Source organism: Anopheles merus, chromosome 2L (genome assembly GCF_017562075.2).
Source record: "Anopheles merus strain MAF chromosome 2L, AmerM5.1, whole genome shotgun sequence".
NCBI lineage: Eukaryota > Metazoa > Arthropoda > Insecta > Diptera > Culicidae > Anopheles > Anopheles merus.
In genome coordinates this window covers 11,835,231-11,859,582 of record NC_054083.1, presented here as the reverse complement: position 1 = coordinate 11,859,582, position 24,352 = coordinate 11,835,231, and the positions used below count along the sequence as shown (strand labels likewise).

Here is a 24,352-nt window from a genome sequence, read left to right as displayed (position 1 = left end):
CATCAATGCAGAACCCACCACTACCACCACCAAAACCCGTAAACGCGGTGAGCACTTTCAAAAACCATAGCGCACATTAAAAAATGGGTCCTTTAATTTGCCGAAGCCGAGCCTAGGCACAGTGACGGGCGCCAAACTCGTCCCGCTTCACACCACGCTCTTTGCCCAGCTGCATAAAGCTGTTTTACTAGTGCGAGATTGAAAAGGTAAAGCGAAAATGGTTTACCAGCGTAAAAACTAGATGGGAGGAAAGGGAGAACAGCATTTTGCACGGGATCTACCCCATCCTTAGTTTCTCCCCGGGACGATGCATACCGAAATTATTCTCCCATCGTCGTCCTGCTGACCAATAATTTGTCCGCGAGGACCCTTTTGGTTCGGCTTTTTTTGTAATGTTTGGACGCGGGATGGGTAAGCGTGAAGTGAAGTGAAGGATCGGCACCCGGTGACTAAAACCCACTCAACAAAGGCGAACCGAAAGGAGAGTGTTTTAAAATCCAATTATGAACCCAACCGAAGCAGAACAGAAAATCGAACGAGAAATATGTATGAGTTCGTAAAACCGCTCGCTCGACGAAGCGCTCGGTTTGGTGGGTTTGGTTTATAGTCTTTGTATGTGTGTGTGAGTGTATGTGCGCGCGTGTCCAGGCCTCTGCATATGGTAAAGGGCGCTGTACGAATGATGATGGCGATGAAGGTTGAATGCGTCCCACTGGGGCCGGGCTCGCTCGGAATCGGTCTCTTCGATGAGCGTCCGCTTGGAGAAAAGCATGTTCACAGAGCAATTATGAATGTTGGTTTCGCATCGGGAGATTACGTGGCAGGTGGTGTGGAGGATAGGCTGGCGCTTTGGGGCGGAATAGCGCATGGTTACCTACCACACCTGCATTGCCACAGAACCCGGTTTCCGGTCCACGGAACGCGGTCAACCGTTGCTGGGGTGATTCTATCGGCTGTGGTTAAGAGCCGAGAGTGGGAGATTATTTTCATTCTTGCCAGGATTGGCTAGTGTGGGGCTTGTTTTTAGTATGGAACAGCACTCAGCAGGAACAAGATTGGCGGACAAAAAACAAAATCATTGAGATATGAACAGAGTGGCTGCAGGAAGGCAGGGACGAGGAAGCTTTGGTCCAGTATTTTCCAGTACGCTGGAAGCAAACATGAACCCACCATAGTAAAGTGTAACCCCACCAATCAGTGGCAAAGGTGAACCGTGAGACACAAATCCGCAGACAGGTGAACGTGAAGTTGTGGCACCAAATTACTATTTTCATTGCTGCAAAGCTGCCCAAAATTTATGGACTAATAATTGCAAACGCAATAATATCAGCAGCATCAGCCACCAGCCGCCTACAACGTTGCACAAGGTCTTGCCGGGTGTGAGCACATTTCGGTAAGTGCCCACTTTCAAGCAGGTTCAGGTAAGCTACCAGGTTCGTGTTGGTTTAGCATAGGTGGAGAAAAACAAAGAAAACCAAAAAAAAAACAAATAAAGCGCCCGGGGAAATGAGTCACTTTCCATTAGGATGCGTGCACTCAGATCCGCGGACGCGTACCGGAATGGCACGTAGCTCGTAAACAATGCAGCAACACTTATAAAATCGTACACGCACCAACCATTTGGCTCGAACGTTGGTCACAGTGCACGGACGTGTGCGTGCCGGGAGAATAAGGGTGGGATTTGGGCCGAAGCGTACGATTGGATGCGAATCGCAAAACGTCCCCCCAAAACCAGAAACGACCACTGCGCGCTCGGGAACGATGTAAGCCGCTTAATTTCGAAACGGAAATCGTGCCACCATTATTGGGACGAATTGTTTGCATTTTTCAAGCGGAATTTCGTTTATGATCACTCGTTACCATCCAACAGGCACGTGAGTTAGGGTGTGTATGTGTGTGTGTGTGAAAGTTTGGTGACGGTGGTCAGTCTCGGTGACCACGGAATGCATTCCACACCGGTTGCTCTATGCACGCGGCGGAGGAAGCCGTAATGTGGAGCATGTGGTGATTTGAAGCATTCCAACTGAGAAGGGAAGGTTATTTCCTGTGTTTGGTTTCCTGTTCGTGCCTTCGTGCCGGAAAACAGCTTATTGTACCGGAGTTTGGTTGAAGTACTTTGGTAGAATTAGTTTTCATTCGAGCAAATCTATTCCAGCGATAGCGTTATTGAAAAATGAACTGTTTTTTTACCAACCAATGTGGCTTATACTTTGAATCAATAATAAATGGTCTTCCGAATATTTCATTACAAATAGTTTAGAAGAGATAATAGTGATATAAGTCTTGTTTTGCATTGTCTTGAGGATTGTATGAAATAGCATTGTTAAAAGCAAAAAGTAAAGAAGTAACAATGTGTAAGAGTTTATCTTCACCTTAATGCATCGAAAATGCTAAACAAAGCAATACATTAAAAATCCTGAAAACTGTAGTTTTGAACCTACATTTCGTTGCCAAAACACAGATTCAACTCACTTCCTTAACTACTAACCCCATAATTGATGCCCATCAAGATGGCTATCTTAAGCCATCAATGCTCAAACCTGCAAAAAGAAACCGGCCTCAGTTCAATCTTATCAGCAGCTTTGATTTTCCTCTTACTTTTTCCTTCCTTGTTTGTCCAGTTTTTTGCCTACGTCAAACTTTCTCCTGTTTACTTGTTTGTTTGTTAGCTGTTTCCTCCTCCAGCTGCCATCAACTGCCTCACTCGTCGGTTCGTTATAACGCCGCTGAATCCGGTTAGCTAAATTACATTAGAGACCTTAACTGGTAATGGTGTGCAATCGAATGGAAACAGAAAGCGGCTGGTGGATTGGGCGCGATAAGCCTGGGTGCGTGAGGCCATCCCTGCACGGGATTTGTGAATGCCTCCATCTGCTTTTCCCGATGGCACGAAGGCATGGCAAGGCGGCGGCGTTTTGCACGGTTGCCGGAGTGCCGGGGAACGATACCGGATAACAAAAATCCTTTCAATCGCCCCAAGGCGTACAGGATGGCATAAAGGATATTGTGCCCGTCTTCCATCCTCCAGCCTGGAAGCGGCATGGAAAAGGGGTACACACAACAGCACGACCCGGTGGGGTGCCCTTTTTCTTGCTCCAAAATGCCTCCTTTTTTGTGTTGGTGCTTCGTTTGCGTTGCCACCTAGAGGCACTTCGAGCGCTCTCCCTCGAAGGTTACTTATGGGCTCGACAGATAAGGAGGCGCCCAGAAACAAACGAACGCGGACGGCCGGGCTCCTCGATGGGCGGACGATTCGGCCTCGCAGCCGAAGAGCGATATGAAAGCGTTCCACTCACAAAAGGGATCACCATCCAAAAAAAGGGCTTCAGGCGTGGTAGAGCACGCGTTTGATTCGTGAGCATCCACCCGGCTGTCATTCCTTTCATTTCGGTGCAAATAAAATCTCTTTTTAGCAGCAGGCAGGCAACATCCAGCAGATGCGCCCGCCAAACACTCAAGGGAATTCGATGGTTTCTGGCTGTAAGCAGACACTGATAAGGATTGTCGATGTCGGCGGGTCCAATCGCTCGCTGCAAGGGTTTTTTTTTGTTTTCGTTTTCGTATTTCTTCACTGTTACTGTTTTCGCCTTTGTAGCGACCGCATCTCAAGGTAAAGAAAGGAAAATAACATGATCAATTCATCAATGAATGCTTCCGGTGGGAATTGAGGGTTGAAAAGCTGTTTGGAATAATGCGGCTGGAATTAAAACAGGGACTGCCTCCAGATTCGCCTGTGTCTGTGTGTGTGTTTGAGTGCAATGAGAGAGTTGGAAATGTGAAAGATCCCTTAAGCCTTGCCCGTCCGTGCGGAGAATTATAAATGAGTTCTGCTGGAGCCGAATCGTCAAAGCGTTTTGGTTTTGATCCCATTACATACATTTCGCCTTTAGATAATTTAAATTATTATTTCTCTGCTCGACTCGTTACAGAAATGCCATTTTGGTGCGCTTGTTTGGCCCTCTTCAAATATATCAACAGCAAAATGTCGAGCGACTTGCACACGCCAGTAATAGCCAATGGGAGCGGCTCGGCCCAAGACAATTTTCCACTCACCCCATCGGCACAAAGGCCACGGTTGACGTGGATCTCAATCCGTGCTGATAGATGTGACAGCTACGCATTATGGACATGTATACCTGAGCATGATAAATTTCCGTCACACATCAAAACGCTTAGTGTCATGGGTTCGTTAGCGGAACGGCCGGAATCCGGCGAAGGAGACACAGAGCAACGAGAAAAATCCTCCTGGCAACCCCTTTTTTTCGTTTACCATTAGGACAGCGAAACGAGCAGGTTCCCAGTGGTCTCGTGTATGGTAATCACGGTACGGCCTGCAATGCAATTGGAAGGATTTCCGGCCAGCACGGACGACTAAGTTGGAGGGTGTAGAAAATATAAAAAAAGAGAGAAGACAAGAGAAAACCAGATTTCCCTCAGCTCATCAAAATGTCGAGATTCTAAATGCGGCACGTAGCCACGGTGAATGGTTTATAGCGCTATAACTCGATTACCTAAATCGAGGGTTCACCCTTTTTTCGGCCGTCATTTTCCCCCAACTAACCTGTCCACCTCCCCTGCCAGACAAACAACGGGAATGCAGTGGATCCTGTGGGCTCCACAAGGACGACGGCCCCGACCACGGAAGGCAATCATCCCTGCCGGCAGGCGTTGAAAATTGCCTCGAATCCATGCGAATCTAACTCAAGCAGCCAGTGTGGTCGGTTGCTGTCCGTACCTGCGCTGCGTCCTGTGCTGACTTTGTTCCCCATGTTTAACGATACGAGGTGATGTCACTTGAAATTGTCACAAACATACGGACACACCGGGGTCGGGTTCAGTTTCGCCACTCAAGAGCCTGTGGGCCACTTCAGCTGGAATCGAAATAAATTCCCCGAACAAATTTCCCTTCCCTCCGGCACACAGGGACCGTTTTAGCACTGAGTGTGACTCAACCTTGTTTGTTGCGTGAGTAAAACACGCATCCTATTCATCTCGTAATCGTTGGACGCTTCTTGGATAACAGCCCCTGGCTACACGGGCTACACCTTCTCATCAACTTCCAATGGTGTGGCACGGATAAGAGGGCAAGGCCAAGAGCCAGAAAAGTTCTGTCAAAACTCGCCCGAGACACTACGGACACGACAAATGACAGCCATTCACTATAAACTGAAAGTCATAAACCCGTTTTAAGATAAAAGCCGGAAACCTTTAACCTTTTTCCCGGAACACACAACACAATCAACGCGCACGCACACTCAGAAACGCGTGTACACACCGCCACTGGCTTAGTGTGCGAGTATATGCGAGGTGCAAGGTTCTCCGAAACGGCACGTGTCAAAGGTAGAGTCACATTTGTACCGTTGCGTGTGCCCCGGGGGCGATGTTGTCGGTTGCAAAGGAAAACCCTTCCCCCATTTTCGCCGAAAGACAAATGAGGTAAAATTAAAGCCACCATTTGGTTCATTTTCTTTCTGGCTTTTCCAAACAGGAGGACGCTGCTTTTCGCACCAAGACGCACGATGCTTCTGTTGGCTGCCTGCTTATATGTTTGTGAGACTGTGTGTGTGAGTGTGTGTGGATGGCTCGGGGGTGGGAAAAGTGATTTCATCTCTGGGCTCGTGAAACCCTGTGATAGCAGTGATTGATGGAAAGAACGTGGAAATCCTTCTTGCTACGTGTTGGAGTGTTGCAATGTTTGACTTAACTTAACGCACAAATAATAATGAGATATACAAAAGCAAGATATAATGATGTAATAAGTTTTATAATAATGTAAAAAATGCTTAAGAGTATGCTCAGCACTCGTTAAAAGAAGGAAGCGGAATGAAATATATTTCCTTTTAATTGATCAAATTAATTAAACGAATTGAATCAAAATTTGTACCTTACAGAAATAAAGAAAATGGCTGAGGAGAAAGAAAAGCAACAATATAAATTAATCAACATTTTCTCGCTACTTTTTCACGTTGTTGTGACATCGACTGTGGTGAATATGATTTTTCTTTCGGCCATGTCACCACACCAACGTACGGAGGGTTTACTTTCAAAGTCAATTTTTCTCTGCGCGTGATAAGCAACCAATCCCACGGCGCTATGTCCCACGACCGAGGCAGGAGCCTTTCCAGGTCGTCACCGATACAGTTGAATGTTCTTTTTGCAGCGCCAACTTTCGCTTCAATTTCTCCCTTGGACACTTGCCTCCCAGGGTTGCCCTTAAACATGGAACATAAAAGAATAATTTTTATGTCATATCCAATTTATTTCCCGTCCAGCGGTTGTGACTTAACTTGTGGGCTATTTTGCCCGCCTGAGGAAGCGCTGAAGGTAGGCTGAAGAATGGACGAGAGTTTTTTTTCTTTTTCTGTTGCAGTTGGTTTATTCACTGTTGATTTGTTTTGTGCTGGTGTGTCCAAGGGGCAAATGTTTGGGATTTTATTTTTTGTTTGTTTCATTATTCCCGTCGAGCGAATGGGGGGGAGTGCAGGAATGTGAGCTTGACAAATGTTTCACGCGGATAAAACACCCGGAGAAAGGAGAGTATTTGTAGCACCCCTTTGTGTGGTGGCATCCTTTTGGAACAATTGTGCAGCAAGGAACCCAATGTAGGATAAACTGGGGCTACAGACCAAGCAAAATAAAAAAAAATACCTGAAACGATGCGATAGGGACGTTTGCCAGGACGTTTTTGAAGGGAAATGGAGAAAGATTGTGTCGTGACAACCATTGGCCATGGGGAAGGGAAGCAGAAAAGGACATAGTGCGAGGGCATCTGGCGAATATGGTGAGTAGGGGCAGTGCTATTCAGGATCAGACATGCGAATAACGAATAAGGGTACGTGCATGCATTCCTCGACAACCACCGAAACATGGTACCGCAACGTCTCTACGCAGCGCCGTCCATTCACAGTCGTTTGGTATGGTATGCGCTGTAAAGCACCAAGCAGTGTGCTTGGCGGTTGTACCGAAACGCCAGGGGAAGAGTTTCTGGTTGATCTTTTCGCTATGCGCCGTGTGTTGCGCTAACCTCGGCTGGTCGCAGTAAACCACCGCTTCTTGGAATGATCTACTGCTGGCCCACATGATACGGCTGAACAACACATTCAGCCAGCAACAGCAGCCGGCACGTGTGAAATTATGTTCAGTGCATTGGAGTGCCCTCTGCTCAGTATGCGACCAGTGGTAAACCGTACGTTTGGTACGCGAGTGGATTCTCTTTGGTGATGTAGTCAAGCCAGTCGGCTTATGATTTATGACAGTTGGAAGATTGTTTTTTTTTCATGTTGTGCCCGCCTGAAACGGAAATGTAACATTTGCCTCTCGCAAAGAATTGTGAATGTTTTTTTCATATCTTAATAGCTTTTGGTATTTAGAAACATTTCAATCCAAACAGTTGAAAGTAAAAACACATGACGTTGAAATATATAAAATCGCAGTGCAGCACAAAATCACGACAAATATCTTGTCATCTTAACATGGACCAATGTATTATTTTGCAGTCAGAATCACTGGTGAAATCACCGGCTCTAAGCTGACATCGATACGCCCTCCCTGAGAGCACTTTTCTCGTAGAGCAATTCCATTTTGCATTGCTCCATTTCCTGAAACACTGTCTCACAGGGGTTTTTTTTCTTCAATGGAGAGCTGGGCTCTTATCACTGACACTGCTCCAAGACCGAACAATGTGCGGTTTGTGGGGTTTTGATGGAAGTGACATAGTGCTGTCCTGAGTTGTTTCTCTGGTGTATTTCCAACCGTGTACACAGTGGTGCATGGTGATGCCACCAGCCGATGTAGATATTTGCTTCCATCAGGCATAAAGAAATGTGTTTTGAGAAGTTGATAGGTGGAGAGAGAGAAAAGAGAGAAAAAAACCCGGAATACAAGAGAAGTCGAGCGACACTGTCAACGATAGCCCTGGCGAAAACCCCTAACCACCAAAACTAGTGCTGCCAATAACGAAGCCCATATCCGGCCTTACACACACACATACACCTCGTATGCATTATGTTTCGTATGTCCAGGGAAACGGAGGCGGTGTGTGAAGATAGAGCACCACTTACGGCATGAAATAAATGGCACATGACAAAAGCGAGCGGCAAAGGAAAGTTGCCAACTTGAAAAGAAGGCTGACAATATGATTCATGTGCTGCTGCTGCTGTTAGGTCCCCCCGGAAGGCACGCAGCTAACTGAAACCCTGTGCATTCATTCAGCCAGTGCCCCGAGTACTGACGAGTGAGCGTTCGCTGTCGTTTGTCATTCGGTTGGCAAATGCGGCGACTAGTTGCGCTTTTCGCTCTTCTCCCCGGCGCTACGCTAGTGGGCAGGAAGCTGGGAAATAATTGCTCCCACAGTCGGAACAAATTTATTTTCCGGCGCCAGGGGAAGGTATGTGGAAACGGGCAGCCCGGCAGCAAATGTCACTTCATAAGCATACCCCCTTATTGTATGCGGCTAAGAGCGAGCGATCTGTCGGAGGTTTTGTGTGTCTCTGCACTGCGTGAATGTGCTGGTTGCTGGGTCGTTCATTCTTTTCCCTAGCCAAAAGAAAGTATCCTTCGTTTGGGAGCTTAAGACGCTTGTTTGAAGTGCAAGAAGTACAGGAATGAGGTGATAGTACTTGCACAGCTCGTTTGAATGGCTTTGTTATGGTCCCGGTGACAAGTTGACAATTCGAGTGAGACGATTTAATGGATGATAGTGAGCGCAAAATAGGAAAATAAGCCGATAAATGATGGGTCGCTCTTTTGTGCGCGAAGTGCGTTCAGAATGTTAAGTGATGCATACATTTTTAAATGGATGGTTGCATTGTTCAGGCTGCATTACAATTTGAGCGTTTTCTATGAATAACAAGTTATTGCAGTTTGTTTGAAGCTTTTTGTAGGTAAAAGATTCGTTAGGTTATCTTGAATGTGAAAAATATGTGTTCAAAATGTAAAACAAGGTTTATTCCTAAAATATTCAATCAATCACGATACCAGTCACATTTTCTCTGCGACATGGGGGCAAATGCCAGCACAGCCGCTCAGGTTCATTTCATATTTATGATTGTTTGGGGTACCACTCCTTGAAGTGTAGAAAAGTATTCCCAGCGAGTCGCAAACTGATACTTAACGCAAGAAAAACAACTCTGCAACAGCTCCACGAGCTGTGTGTATAGGTGCGAAAAGCTTCACCTGAGCGTTTTTATTTAAAAAAAATCCCTTTTATGGAATAGAGCAAAAAGGAAGAGAAAGAAAACAGAATTTCTTCTTTTTTTCCAATACAATAGTCCAATCGAGCCACCAACAGGCTGGCAACATGCAACAACATACACCTACCATCGAAGAAGCGTTCTTCCTGGCGCTGGTTGCCGGAAACCAGTCCAACAGCAGGGCAAACTTTTACGTTCTACGCCATTACCTAATATGCCCATAGAGATATCGCGTTAATATTATATTAGGGTGCGGTGCGTTAATATTTCTTCATTTATGTGTTGCCCACGTCTAGAGTGGCGCCATGTTCCGGGGCTCCCTACGTTCGAGCACGCTCTAGACAGTATTGTCATATTGCCAGGATGTGGGCGCGGTGTGTTTGGTCGTTTGTTTATCGCTGCTATGTCCTTTTGCGGCACAGCACACGTTACCTGCTTGTGCAACAAAGAAAGCAGACTATTTAAAGTTTCTTTCAAGAAGCGAGATGGCAATCTTGCAAACCAGAAACGAACGGTACATGGCCGAGGAGATGATTGTTATTTTGAGAGAAATGATTCCCCTGTCGCCGTTTTTGGGTGGTATTTCATTTAAGGGCAATTTGCATAAGATAGGTCATGATAACGGACGCTTGGGTAGTGTTAGGGGCATTAGCGTAGATTTCGTCGTCTATAGTGGGGAATTTATTACTGGAAATGTGGTGTGAAAGTGATTTTGTAGGAGATTTCCACACCAATCAAAGACACAATTATTTTAAAAAAAATATTTTTTCTCTGTACGAAGTGTCCAATAACTGCGTGTGTGTTTTCCACGGGCAGGTAAAACATCTAAAAACCGAGCAAGCTTCTTTTTCTTGGAAAAAGGTACGAAAAGAAATGGTAAAAAAGAGGAAGCACTTTTGCACTTAGTATGATGTACAGTGCGCCGTCTTCCTCACGCATCCGGCACCAAACACATCTTTATCCCAGCTAACGTAACCTACCGCGATGGTAACGTTGTGTGTTTGGCGTTTGAGGTTTGAAGTTGATGGTGGGACGGTTTTGTTCGGCGTGCTACCTACATCCAAACACATACACCACCCAAGCAAACACAAAAACATTCAAGGAAGTAAAAAAAACCTCCCACTTTCAGATGTCGTTCAAATGTCAGATAAATGTGCGAACGCCTAGTGTGACAGAGGTGGCATGGGATCGAAAATGAACACACACACACACACACACACACACACACACACACACACACACACACACACACACACACACACACACACACACACACACACACACACACACACACACACACACACACACACACACACACACACACACACACACACACACACACACACACACACACACACACACACACACACACACACACACACACACACACACACACACACACACACACACACACACACACACACAAATTCAAGAAGTAAAATGACACCCCAAAACGCATGAAAATTCAGCATCCTTGCTGAAGATGGTGGTACACTTGGGAGGAGTCCTTACTGGCAGGAAGTTAGACATAAAGTCCTTAAGGCATTCATTCAACGCACTCACAGGCGTACTTTGTACTGTGCGGATCGTTTGCCTTCTCCAACCGTTTCGGTTTTTTGCATAAAAAAAGGACAAAGGACCAAAAGAAAGCATCCCGAAACGTCATACAGCAAAAGATGAAAATGATTTCAGTTCGCAGCGGGTGGTGGGTTTTTGGTGGGAGAAAAATATGGAAATTTTGCTCAGCAAAAAACGGGAAAAATCGAGGGTTACCTCATACTTTCGCTCGCCTTGCATCGCCCGACAATACTTTGTAAGTTCATTTTCAAGCACTACTTCCCCGAAAGGATAAGACAGTCATTTTGTTAGTCGTACACAGTCGTAAGAAGGGCAAAAAATGCGGCAACCAGAAAGGTGACCTCAACTGGACCGAGAGAAGCGGATTGCCTTTCGGGACAATCAGTGTATAAATTGTTCTCGCTGCTGCCATAAAGTGCACGCCATTCGGGCGACAAGTGGTGGAACGAATGCTTGGTGCCATCGAGTTTGAGCCTTTTTATTCGTTCACTGGGCCACTAGTTGGACAGCTTTCAAAGGAGAAGTTGACTGAGCTGCTGACAGAATGCATTGCTCTCGAGAAAACGAATGGCCGCAAGGGTGTAAAAAGTATGTCTTTTCGTAATTGATGGAAGTAGTAGAGAAAGAGGTTATTGCAAGAGGTTTGATGGCATACTTTAAAAATGAAAAATGTTTCATCAGAAACAAAAAATATTCAGTGACCAGATTAGTAACACAAAGTAGCATAGCTACTGATAAAGTAACAATAAACAATTAAACAATAAACAATATTCCGAAACTCATTGGAAGTAAAACAGTTCAAAACTCATTTCACCACCACCTTCAGCCGTTGACATCTGATGGGGGGATCGGCCAAATTTTCCAATTTTCGACTCAATCATTTGTCGCCAATTGAAAGCAATTTGCAATGATAATCCGCCACTCAACAAACATTTACCGAAAAGGCTTACTGGTTGATTGGAATGTTGGCACTGTTTATTGTTTGTAAGCATTCACATGAAAAGATACTGCAAAATGCCACCGAATGAAACAGTGGACCCTTTTTTTAATTGGATGAATTACAAACTTTTTAATAAAACTAAAATATCAACATTTATTATCAAATCGCTTTAAAGGAAACAAATGCAGCTCATTTCGAATCATATGCTAACATCCTCTTTTATAGCATGCAGAGACTGAGATGCAAACTATGACTATAGCATGGAATGTTTAGCTCATGCTTTAAATTCCAACCAATTTGAGTTGAAGCAGGAATTTACTTTCGGTCAAAATACGATTATACGTATAAATTCCCTGAATATTTGAGCTGTGATGAGCTACAAAATATCCTCGATAAATAATCAACCTATGTATATTAGTGTGCTTTCATGTCTAGTAATCAAACATGTTTTTTAATCAAATGCAGAAGTAATTTGACTGGGAAAGTTTTGATTTGGATGAATATTACAAATGATTGAATTTATGCTTAAAAATTTAGGAAAATAGTTTCGCTTAAATAGTTTAAGTTTTTGCACTCATCTGAAACATAACTCTTTTTACTGTGTACAAGGGCCCTATTTTGTTTAAATGCAAGGAACATCCAAGAGGTCATGTCCAAGAGAAATGAGCGTAATTTGGTAAATATGAGGTACAGATGGTACATAATTCATTGAATTAAGATACCATGTTACAGGAAATAAAAAACAAGTTGACAAGAAAATCGAAAGATCGTTACAGATGCCTCAATAACACATACAGTTGCTTACATACTACTAAATGACAGCTCACCAGTCAGTGTTTGCTCTCAATGTTTAAAATCCATGCTGAAGCTTACCTGCAAAGATAGAGAGGAAAATAAACATCTTTTTAATGGAAATAGAACAAGCCACAGCTACAAGTTGTGACAATTGTAGTCGAGATTAAAAAGAAAAAAATACAGCGAAATCATTACAAAGGAATAATAAGGATCGGAATTTGGTTGCCTTTAACTGCTTTTCCGCTGGTTGTTTTTTACGAGCCATGAGACAATGTATTGTAAATCTTCCACACCGTGATGAAATAAAAAAGGTATTCCGCCAAACTCACTACCGCGAAGGTTGGATGGTCTTGGGAAGAGGAAGAGAGGAGAGGGCAGGGGAAGTATCGCGAGCACGATCGTAAAATGAAATTTTCCTTCCATCGTCGTTTGCCTGAGGTCTTTTTTAGAAGCTGTGTACCCCTGTACCCATTGAACAAGTAATTTCTGTCACCGAGAAAACCCTGAGGAACCTGCACAGCCATGTCCTCGCGGGCATGCTGGAGCAGACGAGAAGAAGTTTGTGTTTCATGCCGTGTCTGTATTGTATCCTTCTGGCGTAATGCCCGTGCGACCGTTCTCTTGTTGAATGTGCCATTTTCATTTCAGCGTGTATGCTCTTTGTAACGACATTTGCATAAAAAAGCGAATATTTTTTTTCTCTTCTGCCTGTTCAACCTGTGGTGGCTTGCGGTGGCTGTGGAAGCAAAAAAAAGAGATCAGCATTTGCTTTTCTTTCGTCTGCCGCCGTCCAAAGTAGTCATCGGTGTTTGGAATTATTTTTTTATGAGCCTCCCGGGTGGGGTGAGCCTTTCAAGCGAACTGGCTCATGGGAGAACAAGAAAATGGATGATAACGTTCGTCAAAAGCTTTCATTGAAAATGTTTATGGATGATTCCCCTGGCGGTTCAACTCCGCCATGTCTACCGAGAGGGCTATAGGCTCATCGGCGGTGAAAAAGAAAATATTGGTGAAACTTCTGCCCACATACGCAGAAACAGACACAGATCACAACAATAACAATTCGGTAGACGTCTCGAGCCACGCGAGCAGTGGCCCGACGGGACAAAACCGAATGAATTATATTCATTTTAAACAAGTGTACAGTGTGCCTGTTATATATTGTGCTACCGAAACATTAAAAACGCATTACCGTCTCAGGGAACGACGGACGACGGTCTCAAGACGCCAACGGAAGGAAAACCCTCCCGAAGTACAGCGATGTGCAGAGCAAAATCGTATTATTTCGACAAAGGCATACCTACGCAGGAGATCGAAAGTGTGAGTGAGAGAAATCATCATTTTTATCTTCCATCAGTCTCTTGTGTCAGAGTCCCTCTTGGTCGAAACTCATCGAGCACGGCACAGGGAAATGCCTATACGTTTCGAGAAGGGTTCCCGAATAGCGCTAAATACTCCCCCTCCCCCCCCCCCCCCCCATTCGCCCATCCATATTACATTCGATGTAAAAAGTCTCTCAACGAGGGTTTAAATTAAATTAGAATTACACGAATACCAGGAACGAGAGCGAGGGTTGGCTTTCTTGCTGCGGATTGCTTTTTATTCCAGCAAAGAAAAAAAAAACTTCCACCGAGTTCGGATTTCAATTGTTCAATCCGTACCGCACCAAAAAAGGGGTGATTACGGAAAAGTGCGGAAGTGTTGAAACTGAAAACTTTCTAAATACGCATCGCACCCCCTGCCCGTACCGTGCCAGTTCGTGGAATGGGAGATTATGGAGGAGGAAAACGTCATTAAAAAGTGTTTTGTACGCGTAAGGATAACAAACGAGGAAAGGATGCTCATCAGCCAAGGACACCCAGAGAACGCAAGGTCTTTAATCTTCCTGCGCCATTTGGTGCGATGTATTGGACGAGCGAAATCTACCGGGAGGTACTAAACGAAACGTACTTTTCGATGCGAACGATGAATGAAAAACTTTGCCACTCCTTTTCCCTAAGGGATATCGCGCAGAAGGAAAGCAGGATTGATAGAGAGAGAGAGAGAGAGAGAGAGAGAGAGAGAGAGAGAGAGAGAGAGAGAGAGAGAGAGAGAGGGATAGAAGTAAAAGTGTGTGAGTGTGTAAAAACAAGATGATGGGCCTTGGGCTAGGTGCGGAGTAGCGTTGTTTAGTGTACTGGACGCTTCCCTTGGCGAAAACTTTGACAACTGCTGGTGAATATATTTCGCTTGTTCTATGCTCCTGTTGAGAAAAGTTCGTTTCCTTTCTTGTTGTTTTTTTTTGTTGTCGCCAGTTTTGTTTTCCTCGATGGCCAACCCAGAAGCCAACGAAACGAATATCGCGTCGAAGTGTACTTTATTTATGCGAATATGTCAGTAAATATATTTTATTACATCTCATTGACAGCGGTGGTCGGTGGGGAAGCAATGGATGCTGTTGTTATTTACCAGATCTTGCTTGATTCCTTCCGATCATCCGGAACCGTCTCGGTGTTCAATATTCGTATGCGGACAAACAACACCCGAACCATGCTGGCTGGCAGAAGCAACGGTTTGGGGTTGCAAAAAAGCAACATACATCTTCAACATTTACCAGAAGCACTTGGGAGAGCAAAAAACTTTTGTTGTGTAACTCTCACCCCCTCCCCTTACCCGCGGCCATACTCGGCTGCGGTCGTGGCGGGTCAATCACCCGCAAAGAAGAGAAGGAGAAGGCAAGGAGACGTCGCTCGCTAAAAGTCGGGAAAGGATAGAGGGAAAGTTTTCCGTACCAAGCGGTTATATGGTACGTTTCACCCAGCACAGGGCACATGGTGGCTCGATGTGACATAATGTTCGGCTCGTGACGATCCTCGTGAGACGTTGTCGTCTTTGGCCGTGCAAAACGTCCTCCACGACAGGAAAAGAAGAGACGGTATGGACACGGCAACACGGCACAAAAAAATTGATTGGAAAGTATGTGCCCGTCGCTCGACGTATTGATGATATCCCTGTGGGGGTTTGCTTTTCCTTGAGATGCTCTCTTCGGTCCTAAAACATACACACGTCCCCGAAGCAAGCGTCCCCAACTGGTAAACTTTTGCTTAACGATCTAGGGGTTATGTGTGTGTGTGTGTGTGTATGTGTGGGTACTCATTCTGTACAGTATTGCGAAATGGTCCCAAGTTTAACCACCGACCCACCGAAAGCATGAGCACTCGATGAAGGGCACTTCGATTGTCCTTACTCAGCATGTTCTGTTGGCGACGGTTTCGAACAAGACACCCCACGGGACAAACAATTTCGGCGGTTAGTCGCTCGCAAACTTTGGTCCATCTTTTGACCGGTTTTCATCACGCCGCTGGTTCTTGCTATCAGCGCTACGAAGTGAGTTTTCCGGGACAACTGGTCTAGCTTGGTGGATGTTTCTTGTGTGTGAGCTTCATCTTCAATAACGAACAGATAAGCTGAGCAAAACAATAGCACCGACACCTACAGACCGAAGGCAAAATGAAGTTGCACGCTAGAGAGTGAAGCCGAAACAACCGCAACATCGGAAGTGATAAAAAGTTTTAAGGACCTTCGAAGATCGATTTCGGACGCACGCTCAAACTGACGACGGGTTGTTATTCGTCGACCTAGTACTCGCTCGCATCGATGTAACATTATAATACTTTCTGATTGCCTAGCCTAGACAGCGTCGCATCAATTGCCACCCAAATGTCCTCTTCCCTGTCCCGTCTTGATCGCATCGCGCTCGTGATGGCCAGTAATAATGGATGTAATAAAACTCCATCATATCTGAGTTCCGGTTGGAGGTGCGCGAAGTACGAATTCCCATCGACATTCCAGCGGCGTGAACACGCGCACAAAACTCGACGAAACAATTTCATTTCTCGTACGTTTTTGGGGCTGCATTGGCGCGATTCCACTTTCACAACAAATGGAGGTAATTTATTATTTTCTCCGCTTGTATTTGTCGGTATGTGTGTGTGTGTTTGTGTGTGTGCTTCGAAGTCTTGACCAAAGAGGCACGGTTCGCCCGTTTGAAGATGTTCCCGTGGTTTGGTACAAGGGGCTATGAGTTTATGGGATTTTTGTTGTTGTATGTTTTTGTTTGGTTTGGTGTGCCACACACATCTCTCACACTGTCAAACGTTCGATAGCCAATTCGTGGCGATTTCGCTGTCCTTTTTATTGCACTATTTGGAGGTTTTGTGGGAAACTTTTCCCATTTCACTTTCGTTTTCGAAGGGTGGTGGCACGTTTTTCTTCTCCCTGCTTGCTGTTGATGCAGGAAAGGTTTCATGGGCTCAGTACGGTGAATGAAGTCATCCGACGGAATAGTATTTTATTGCCAAGTAGGTGAAAAAGTTTTCTAACCGCGTGATAGGAATTACAAGCACTTTGTGCTGAATGAGATACATCGGTAGCATTTTTAGGTCAAAATCAAGTTAAGCTGTATTGTGTTTATCTTTTGTGTTTGCAAGACTGTATGAGGAGATTTTAAAGCAAACATATTAAGTGACCTTCATATACAAGAAACATTCGCCATTCAACTTGAAAAATATGTAAATTTAATGTGATGCAAATTAAAACTATTTTTAGACATAAACCTTTTGCTAATTACTGAGGCACCTTTAGATTTAATAACGATTAAGGATGTAAACTTGGAAAATAGAAAACATGTTTCAATTTATGTTTCGCCAGTTCCACAAAGAGCATGTTCTTCAAATATCCGTACAGGCTTTGATGTAGAAGGAAACGAGCATAATCCTTTGTGCCGGATGGATCTCTAGAAATAGTCCTCGTGATTGCAACTGTTTTTCGTCGACTCGCTGTCGATAGTTACCGAGTTCAAACGATCAATTTTCCTTGCAACACCTCCGCTGTAGTGGTACCGGTTGAGCAGCTCTGGTTCTGATTTGCTATTACACGAAGAGCCAGAAAGCAATCAACTTTCTCTTGACGTCTACATCAAAGCGGTGTAACAGAAATTTAATTACTTTTTGTGTTGTTGGGGATGTTTCCGTACGTAAAGAAGGGATCGTGCGGCAGTGTTTCTAGCACACTGTAACCGAGGACTCCTTCGAATATTGTAAAGGAGTGTAGTTTAATTTCGTTGTTGGTACCAAAGCACCACGTGTAATCATCTCCTTCTCGGATGGTGCTGAGTTTTACATCATAGATGAACTGGTTCAGAGGATTTGATTGAAATCCGTTCGATTGGCTTTTAATAATAATACGTCGTAATAATACTAGCCTGTACACGATTACCGATAGCAACAACGGGCCAAGCAGTCATTCTTCTTCTAAAGATTTTTCTTACGCTCACTTCGATCGCTCTCGACAAAAGATTGTCCCTCGGTGGCAACATTTCAACGATGTGCTATCAAATAAATCAAGATTCAATATTTCACTAGTCAGTGGTCTCGGTGCGGATCATCAATAATCCTAACACAAAACTGCCACCAGTTGGACGAAGTAGCGCTCGACGTAAGCACGACAACCCTGCACCCAGGGCGAACAAATTGAACTCAAAATAAATTTCTCACTGAATTATACATGTAATCTTTCAATTCTACTGCTGTTTCGTCGATGTCCTGTTCGCACCATACGCAAGTGAAAATTCCTCCGCCCCATTCAACAAGCACACACACACTCCGACATGACAGCTCGATGGTACACATGATCGTATAAATTATGTATTTACTAGAGTAATCTCCATTTAAATGACTTCAATCAAATCTATATCCAATGTGAGGTTGGTTGGCGCTTGCGACCTCCAAGATGCTCTCCATAGAGATTGAACGAATGAACGTCTCCAAGCGGTTTGGCTGACAAGCTGAAGACATCGTCTAGGTGGAGCGACGGACCCTTTTCCTGCTGGTCCTGGCAATCCAACAGGGTGACGTGCAAGCAATCGAAGAAATTGACAGAAAACATGGCTCCGGGCCATCTGGGCAGCTGGTGCTTCACTCACTCGTTGTCATTTTGTGGCTCGGTTCAAGTTGACACCGCTGCTGGGAATAGTTTCAGCAAACGAAAAGCAAACGAAACAGGACAAGATATACCGCCGGTGTACAGTACGATGGTTACAAAAGAAAGAACTCTTGTGCTTTATTCGACCAAGAGGTTCTTTTTTTTACTACGCTGTGAACTCATTATGGCACAACCCCCCGATAAGAGTGCTTTGTTTCATTGAGAAAAAGTTTCTTTTTACTCATTGATTTTTGCTAGGATTGAAGTTTTTTTTATACTGTATTCTTTGTTAACTTCGAAACAGATACATTAAGCTCGAATCTGAAGCGAAGTGTGGACGAACACCACCCTTACAAACTATAGAAAAGAATGCCACTCTCAACGAATTAAGTCTTCTGCTTGATTCGCTCGACGTCCGCTTGCGCTTTTAATTCCGCTGCCCGTTCTGCTCGGGCAGCTGTTCAGATGGGTTTGAATTTATCACGGTTTAGTGAGTGTGACTTCTATCTCAAGACAGCAGTGACTATTTTTTGTGCCTCCAGCGTTCAAATGCTGTTACGTTTTTCATCATTATCCGTTTCTATCTGCTTTGGTGTGCTTGCTCTTGACTGCACAAGGGCCCTTATCGGGGCACGTCAAAGTGAGACAGCGAAGAAATGGGCAGCAAGCTTACTTTTTATCGAGATTGAAGTCCAGATAATGTTTCCAAGGGCTTTTGTTGTAGGAGTGTCACCATTATGCGTGCCTCGTGTGCCATTTCGGTTGGAATGTAATGGACGAAAAGATGGGTAAAGCACTTGAATTATTCTTGGGCGATGTTAAGTGCAACAGTTGCAATTTGTTCAAAGAAGTGCTGCTCTGCGTTAAAGCAAGCAAAAGATGTTATGAAATGAAGAAAGACAAAAACACAATCTAGTACATACAACCCGTTGGTGTGTAGTAAATTACAGTCGTTGGGCGAAATGAAAGTTGGTAGAACTTGGCTAACTGTTCCGATGTAGCAACAGCCTTCCGGAACGGGAGGATTTTCATTTTATGTCCCAGTGCTATCTTATCTCGTGGACTCTCTATTTCTTCATCATCCTTTCATTCATCGTTCAATTCCGATTCATCCGTTGCCAGCCAGCAGAGTAATCCAAGAGTCGGTGAAAAAGTAAGCGACAGACTGCTTTTGCCAAAACGTGCTGCTTAAGGGAGTGCGTGTCAAACAGATCGATAGCGAGGGATGTTTTTCTCCTCGTTCCAGAGATTGTCCTGTAACACGGACTCCGACAGACGTTCGTGCGATAGTAAAACAATTCATTTTGGCGTTTTAATTTGACGATAAAAGTAACACAAACCCCGAAATCATCGAAATCCAGCACTGTGAGGGAGTGAAAGTTGGAGACAGAGAGAAAGAAATGGCAAGATGTTTGTGGAATATTTTAGTACGGACCGATCTTATCTGGTGACCCATTTTCCTGCCATCAATGTGGTTTGGTAGAGGGGTTTGCCTGAGGGTCTGTTTCTGTTGCGTGATCGAACGAACGGTTGTCCGCTTTTACGTAGTTGTTACGTTCCTCACGAAGATACCGTGATGAGGCTTTTGCAGAGGGAACCCTTTCCAATCGACGACTAACCGAGCGCACACAAATAAAAAAACAACACTTTCTCCGTAAAATGGTACTGTTTTTGTTATTTTCGAACGTGTCCTTATGTTGGGAGCGTGGAAAAGGACTCAACGCATCATTGGAAGTAGATTTTCTGGGGTATCTTTGTAGGGTTTGGCAAGAGATTGAACTTGGAGTGAGAATACGTGATTGGAGTAATTTTCTTCCGATTAGCAGTGTGATGAAAACGCTCGTTCCAATCACGTTCCGGTTGGGGGATAACCAATAATTCTGCGTTTTATATCAGCCTCGCAAATAATTTGGTCTCACCTTCGGTTTTCGTTAAAAATTTCAACGGTGGTAGAAGAAATGGTTTGATTTACACGTCGAGTATAGTGTTAAATACAGCACTTAAACTTTGCATCTTAGTGTGTCCGAATAAAGGACACTCACTCGTACCACGGAATTTAAAAAGTGAACTTCACTTTACGGATTCAACATCGTTAGCGAAATACCCTTTCCGTGCAATCGTACCGCCAGACTTGTTTTCCATTTATGTTTTAATTAATAAAACCCTGACAGAGGACTTCTTTCTTTGCACCAACGACAAGAAGAAAAAAATCATTTTACGTCTAGCAAACTCAGAGCAAGTGAAATTAACTTTTTTTTCGGATGCATTTTGTTTCCCACGTTGTGCGTCTCCCTTCTGTTGCGGATTGGATCATCTCAGACCATTCGTCACTGCCAGCCTTGGGACGGGGTTTTTTGTGCGTTTGGATTCAGCCTCTCTTGCTGCCCGAAGAAGAATTTTTAATTAGTTTCATTTTTTAAATAATAAGTACTCGCTGAAAACAAAGACTGTTACGGTGTCTGGAAGTAAAACTGGGTGCCGGGCGACAGGCGGGATGGATGAAAAAATACTAAGCTATTAGAATGACATTTGGGAACGAAAGTAAAAGGAATAACGAGTTAAAGGAAAAAATAAACATAATGCGTACCAATGGTTACCAAGCGCATGGAACCATTTGAAATTAAAGTAGTCACCAGTCCCACGGTAACTGCCAATCATAAGCCAAACTGTCGAAGAAGTAAAGCACCTCCACTTGTTAAAGCACAAAACTCTTGGAACGGGAAACAGGACAAGGCTTGAAGAGAGTGAATGTAAAGGTCGTTGAAACAATCTCACACAAAGAGCGTGTAAATACAGCCAAAAGCTGTTGGTCTCGTAAAATGCTTCCCTTTTCAAACTCGCCATTAAGAATATGGCAGAAGCGAACAGCAGTGCTCTGTCGAAGTACTGCTACAATCTACACGTTTCGGTGGGTAACGAGAAAATCCGAGATCAGAATTGAATGAACGAATACAACAGCAAAAAAGCCATCGAACAGAAATTAGTAAATCCTCATACCGCCTGGCCCAGGCCCGAGTGGTCAACTGATGAGTGTGCATTTGGGGTTATTTTGCGATGAGAAAAATGCTCTCGTCTGTTGCGGGTGCATATAGATAGTATCTTGCCCGAGGAGCCAACACACTTGGCTCTGGCCTGGGAAGTTACCAGGCAGGAAGTTACCAGGAAGGTGACAGGAAGCGTTGCATGGCCGACATGGTAAAATAAATGATACAACTCTCCCACGATCCCAGTTTCTCGGTGGATCCGGTTGACGGATGGACTCTCCAAAATGAGGTAATTGAAAAAATGGCTGCTCAGCGCTGAATGTAACACACCGTCGGTGACTTTCCCTTTGACTATGCCTGACGGAGGGAAAATTGTATCCAAAGGACAATGAGCAAAACTAGCAACTAGCAAGCGGATAACGGACGCAAGACGCAAAAGCGGCAAACAACATCGCCATCGGGACCGTGGAGTCCGAAATGAATGGACCTTACCCTTGGCGCGAACTCTGTCCCGGAAAGTAAACCCGGAGTGTTTATGTGTCCGGATATAGTTAGAGAGAAATGACTGGCATTTTTCCAGAGCTTAAAGAAGGATTTGAATTCTTGTGTTATTATTATTGCACGCCCGGAGTGTAGAAAAGATCGCCCAAAAAGGGGTCAGGAGTGTACGATGGAGAAAAAGGTGCCCGAAAAAAACGGCTCCGCTGATTGCTCCGCAAACCACCCGGCAGCAGCTGTAATTAATCTTTCCACTTGGACTTTTACCTTTTTTTTGTTTCTATTTTCTCAAACCCAGTATAGAATTTTACCTCGCAAACGAGCATCCGTAGGATAGCTTGCGATGATATAGGAAGATTGAAAAGCACGAATGAAAACGAAACCCGAAAGCTTAAATGAGCAATTAAAATGATACGAATCATTCTTCTTTTCGTAGAACGAGATGGTGTAAGGCTGAGAAAGGAAGGAGGAAAATTTCAGTAACCTGTGCAACGCTTACAAATTACCCGGCTCGGAAGACTATTGATTGCAGCCGGGTGTGTTTGTATTGAGTTACTAAATTAGTTCCCAGGATCTATTACAAGTTTTAGCAGGTTTTACTATCCCAACGCTAAAGAGCGTAGTTGGTGTAGAATAAACAATAATTGAAAATCGGAAATGATTTGTTAAGCTTTTAGCAAGTAATATTTGCCATTACATTGTGTGCAACAGGAAAGAGTCATGTGAACATGTGTTTACCTAGTTTTGATACAGCACATATGATTTAGTTTTTTTTTTTTTCAAAAGCTCATATTATGCTACGCTTCAGCAACCCTAATAACAATAAACAAAAACACACACGTAAACGACACAAATTAAACATTTATATTTCGTACCTGCCGTCAGAGAATTGTTGGACACGCATGACATAATAGGCATAAAACACACAATCTAATACACATGAACAGCACAACACGCATACAAGTGAAAGGAAGAATAGTGCCCGTTGTGTATACGTGCAAAGTTGCATTGTTTAAATGCTCGAAATGGACTCGGACGCATTCATAAACAACTTATTGCAGTAAAAGAAAACATAAAACATAATAAAAAAGAAAATTTTGTTTTGAGAACGAGTTTCATAACCGAAGGTTTTTAATTTAAAAAATAAAGGACAACACAAACCGATCATACGATTGGAAATTGTGGAATAGCAGCACATAACTAATCGTACACCGAGCGCTAAAGTAAAACAGGAGCAAGATGTGAAAACAGGTAGAATCGATTACATTTAGCACTTACCTTTGCTGGCACCGTCCGGTCCTCTCAGGATCGTGCACTCTTCAATGGTTCCGAACGCGTTAAACAACTGTCTTACATCCTCTTCAGTTTGCTGCTTGCTAAGCATGCCAACGAAAAGCTTTCGATCTAAAGTGTGATGCAATGCAAAAACACCGTAACACAAATATTTGTTATTGTTTGTAAGTAGTTGTTTTGCAGACCGAATTGATGGTTGTAGTTTGTTTTTGCGTGCATTTCAAGGAATGAGCATGATGATTATGATAGTGGTGGTTGTGGTGGTGGTGGTTGGTTATGTTGGTTTTGTTTGATTTGTTGATGGAGATAATTATTTTGATCATTTTTGAATTGGTGTTTTCATTCGTCAATTTCCAATTGATGAAGTCGAAATGGGCGAGTTAGTTGATTGATACCACCACACATTTACCACACAACACACGCCAGGTACGGGAATGGTACGATTTTTGTTTTGTATTGGTTTGTTTGTTTTGGTTTTTGCATGAAGAGCGAACAATGGGTTTGACATAAAAAAGAAAAGAGAAAAAGAAGAAAAAAGTAAATTAATAATTTTGCATCATGAACAATTAGCTGACAGTTGTGTGTTGAAGTGTTGGCGTGCTCATGTGTTTTTTTATTGTTAGGACATTTGGAAAGGTGGTTAAATTCAATGATACAAAATAATAAACACATTTAGTAAATAGTTTGGCTCAATAGTTTGCGAATAATGTTGCTGGCAAAATAGTGATAGTGAAATAAAAAAAGAAAACTGTTCAGAAGTAGGATGGAAAAGGCTCAAGGGAAAAAGCTGATTTATATTATTTAGTTACGGGAGAATGATAAGGATATAAAGGTACATAATATAACGTGTAAGTTTAATAGAGTGCCAGCAGTACAACGTTGGAGTAACATTTAATTAACAACAGTATACATTTATCTATAAATGATGGATTCGAACTGGTGTTATCAAAATAATGTTCTTTGAATTAGGCTTTGGGTAATCAAAACCAAGGAAATAGATTTTAAAGCGTTAAACGGTTAAATATGTGAACTTAAAGATGAGGCTTCGGATTAAACAGATAATTTTGAAGCTTAAATACTGCCTGATAAATAATTAAATGTGCTACCATTTT

At 43.6% G+C, this 24,352-nt stretch overlaps 1 protein-coding gene across 18 annotated transcripts in view; it reads right to left on the bottom strand.

Moving 5' to 3' along the window:
* The window catches only part of LOC121593624 (CUGBP Elav-like family member 4), a 330,070-nt gene that overhangs the window by 54,916 nt on the left and 250,802 nt on the right, over positions 1-24,352 (bottom strand). For 12 of the 18 annotated variants that reach the window (XM_041916157.1, XM_041916158.1, XM_041916164.1 and 9 more), the window contains one exon: positions 23,226-23,351. The exons of the other annotated variants lie outside the window; for them this stretch is intronic. In XM_041916157.1, coding sequence (XP_041772091.1) covers positions 23,226-23,351 — 126 coding nt within the window. The remainder of the gene's footprint in view (positions 1-23,225; positions 23,352-24,352) is intronic. 18 annotated transcript variants of the gene reach the window in all.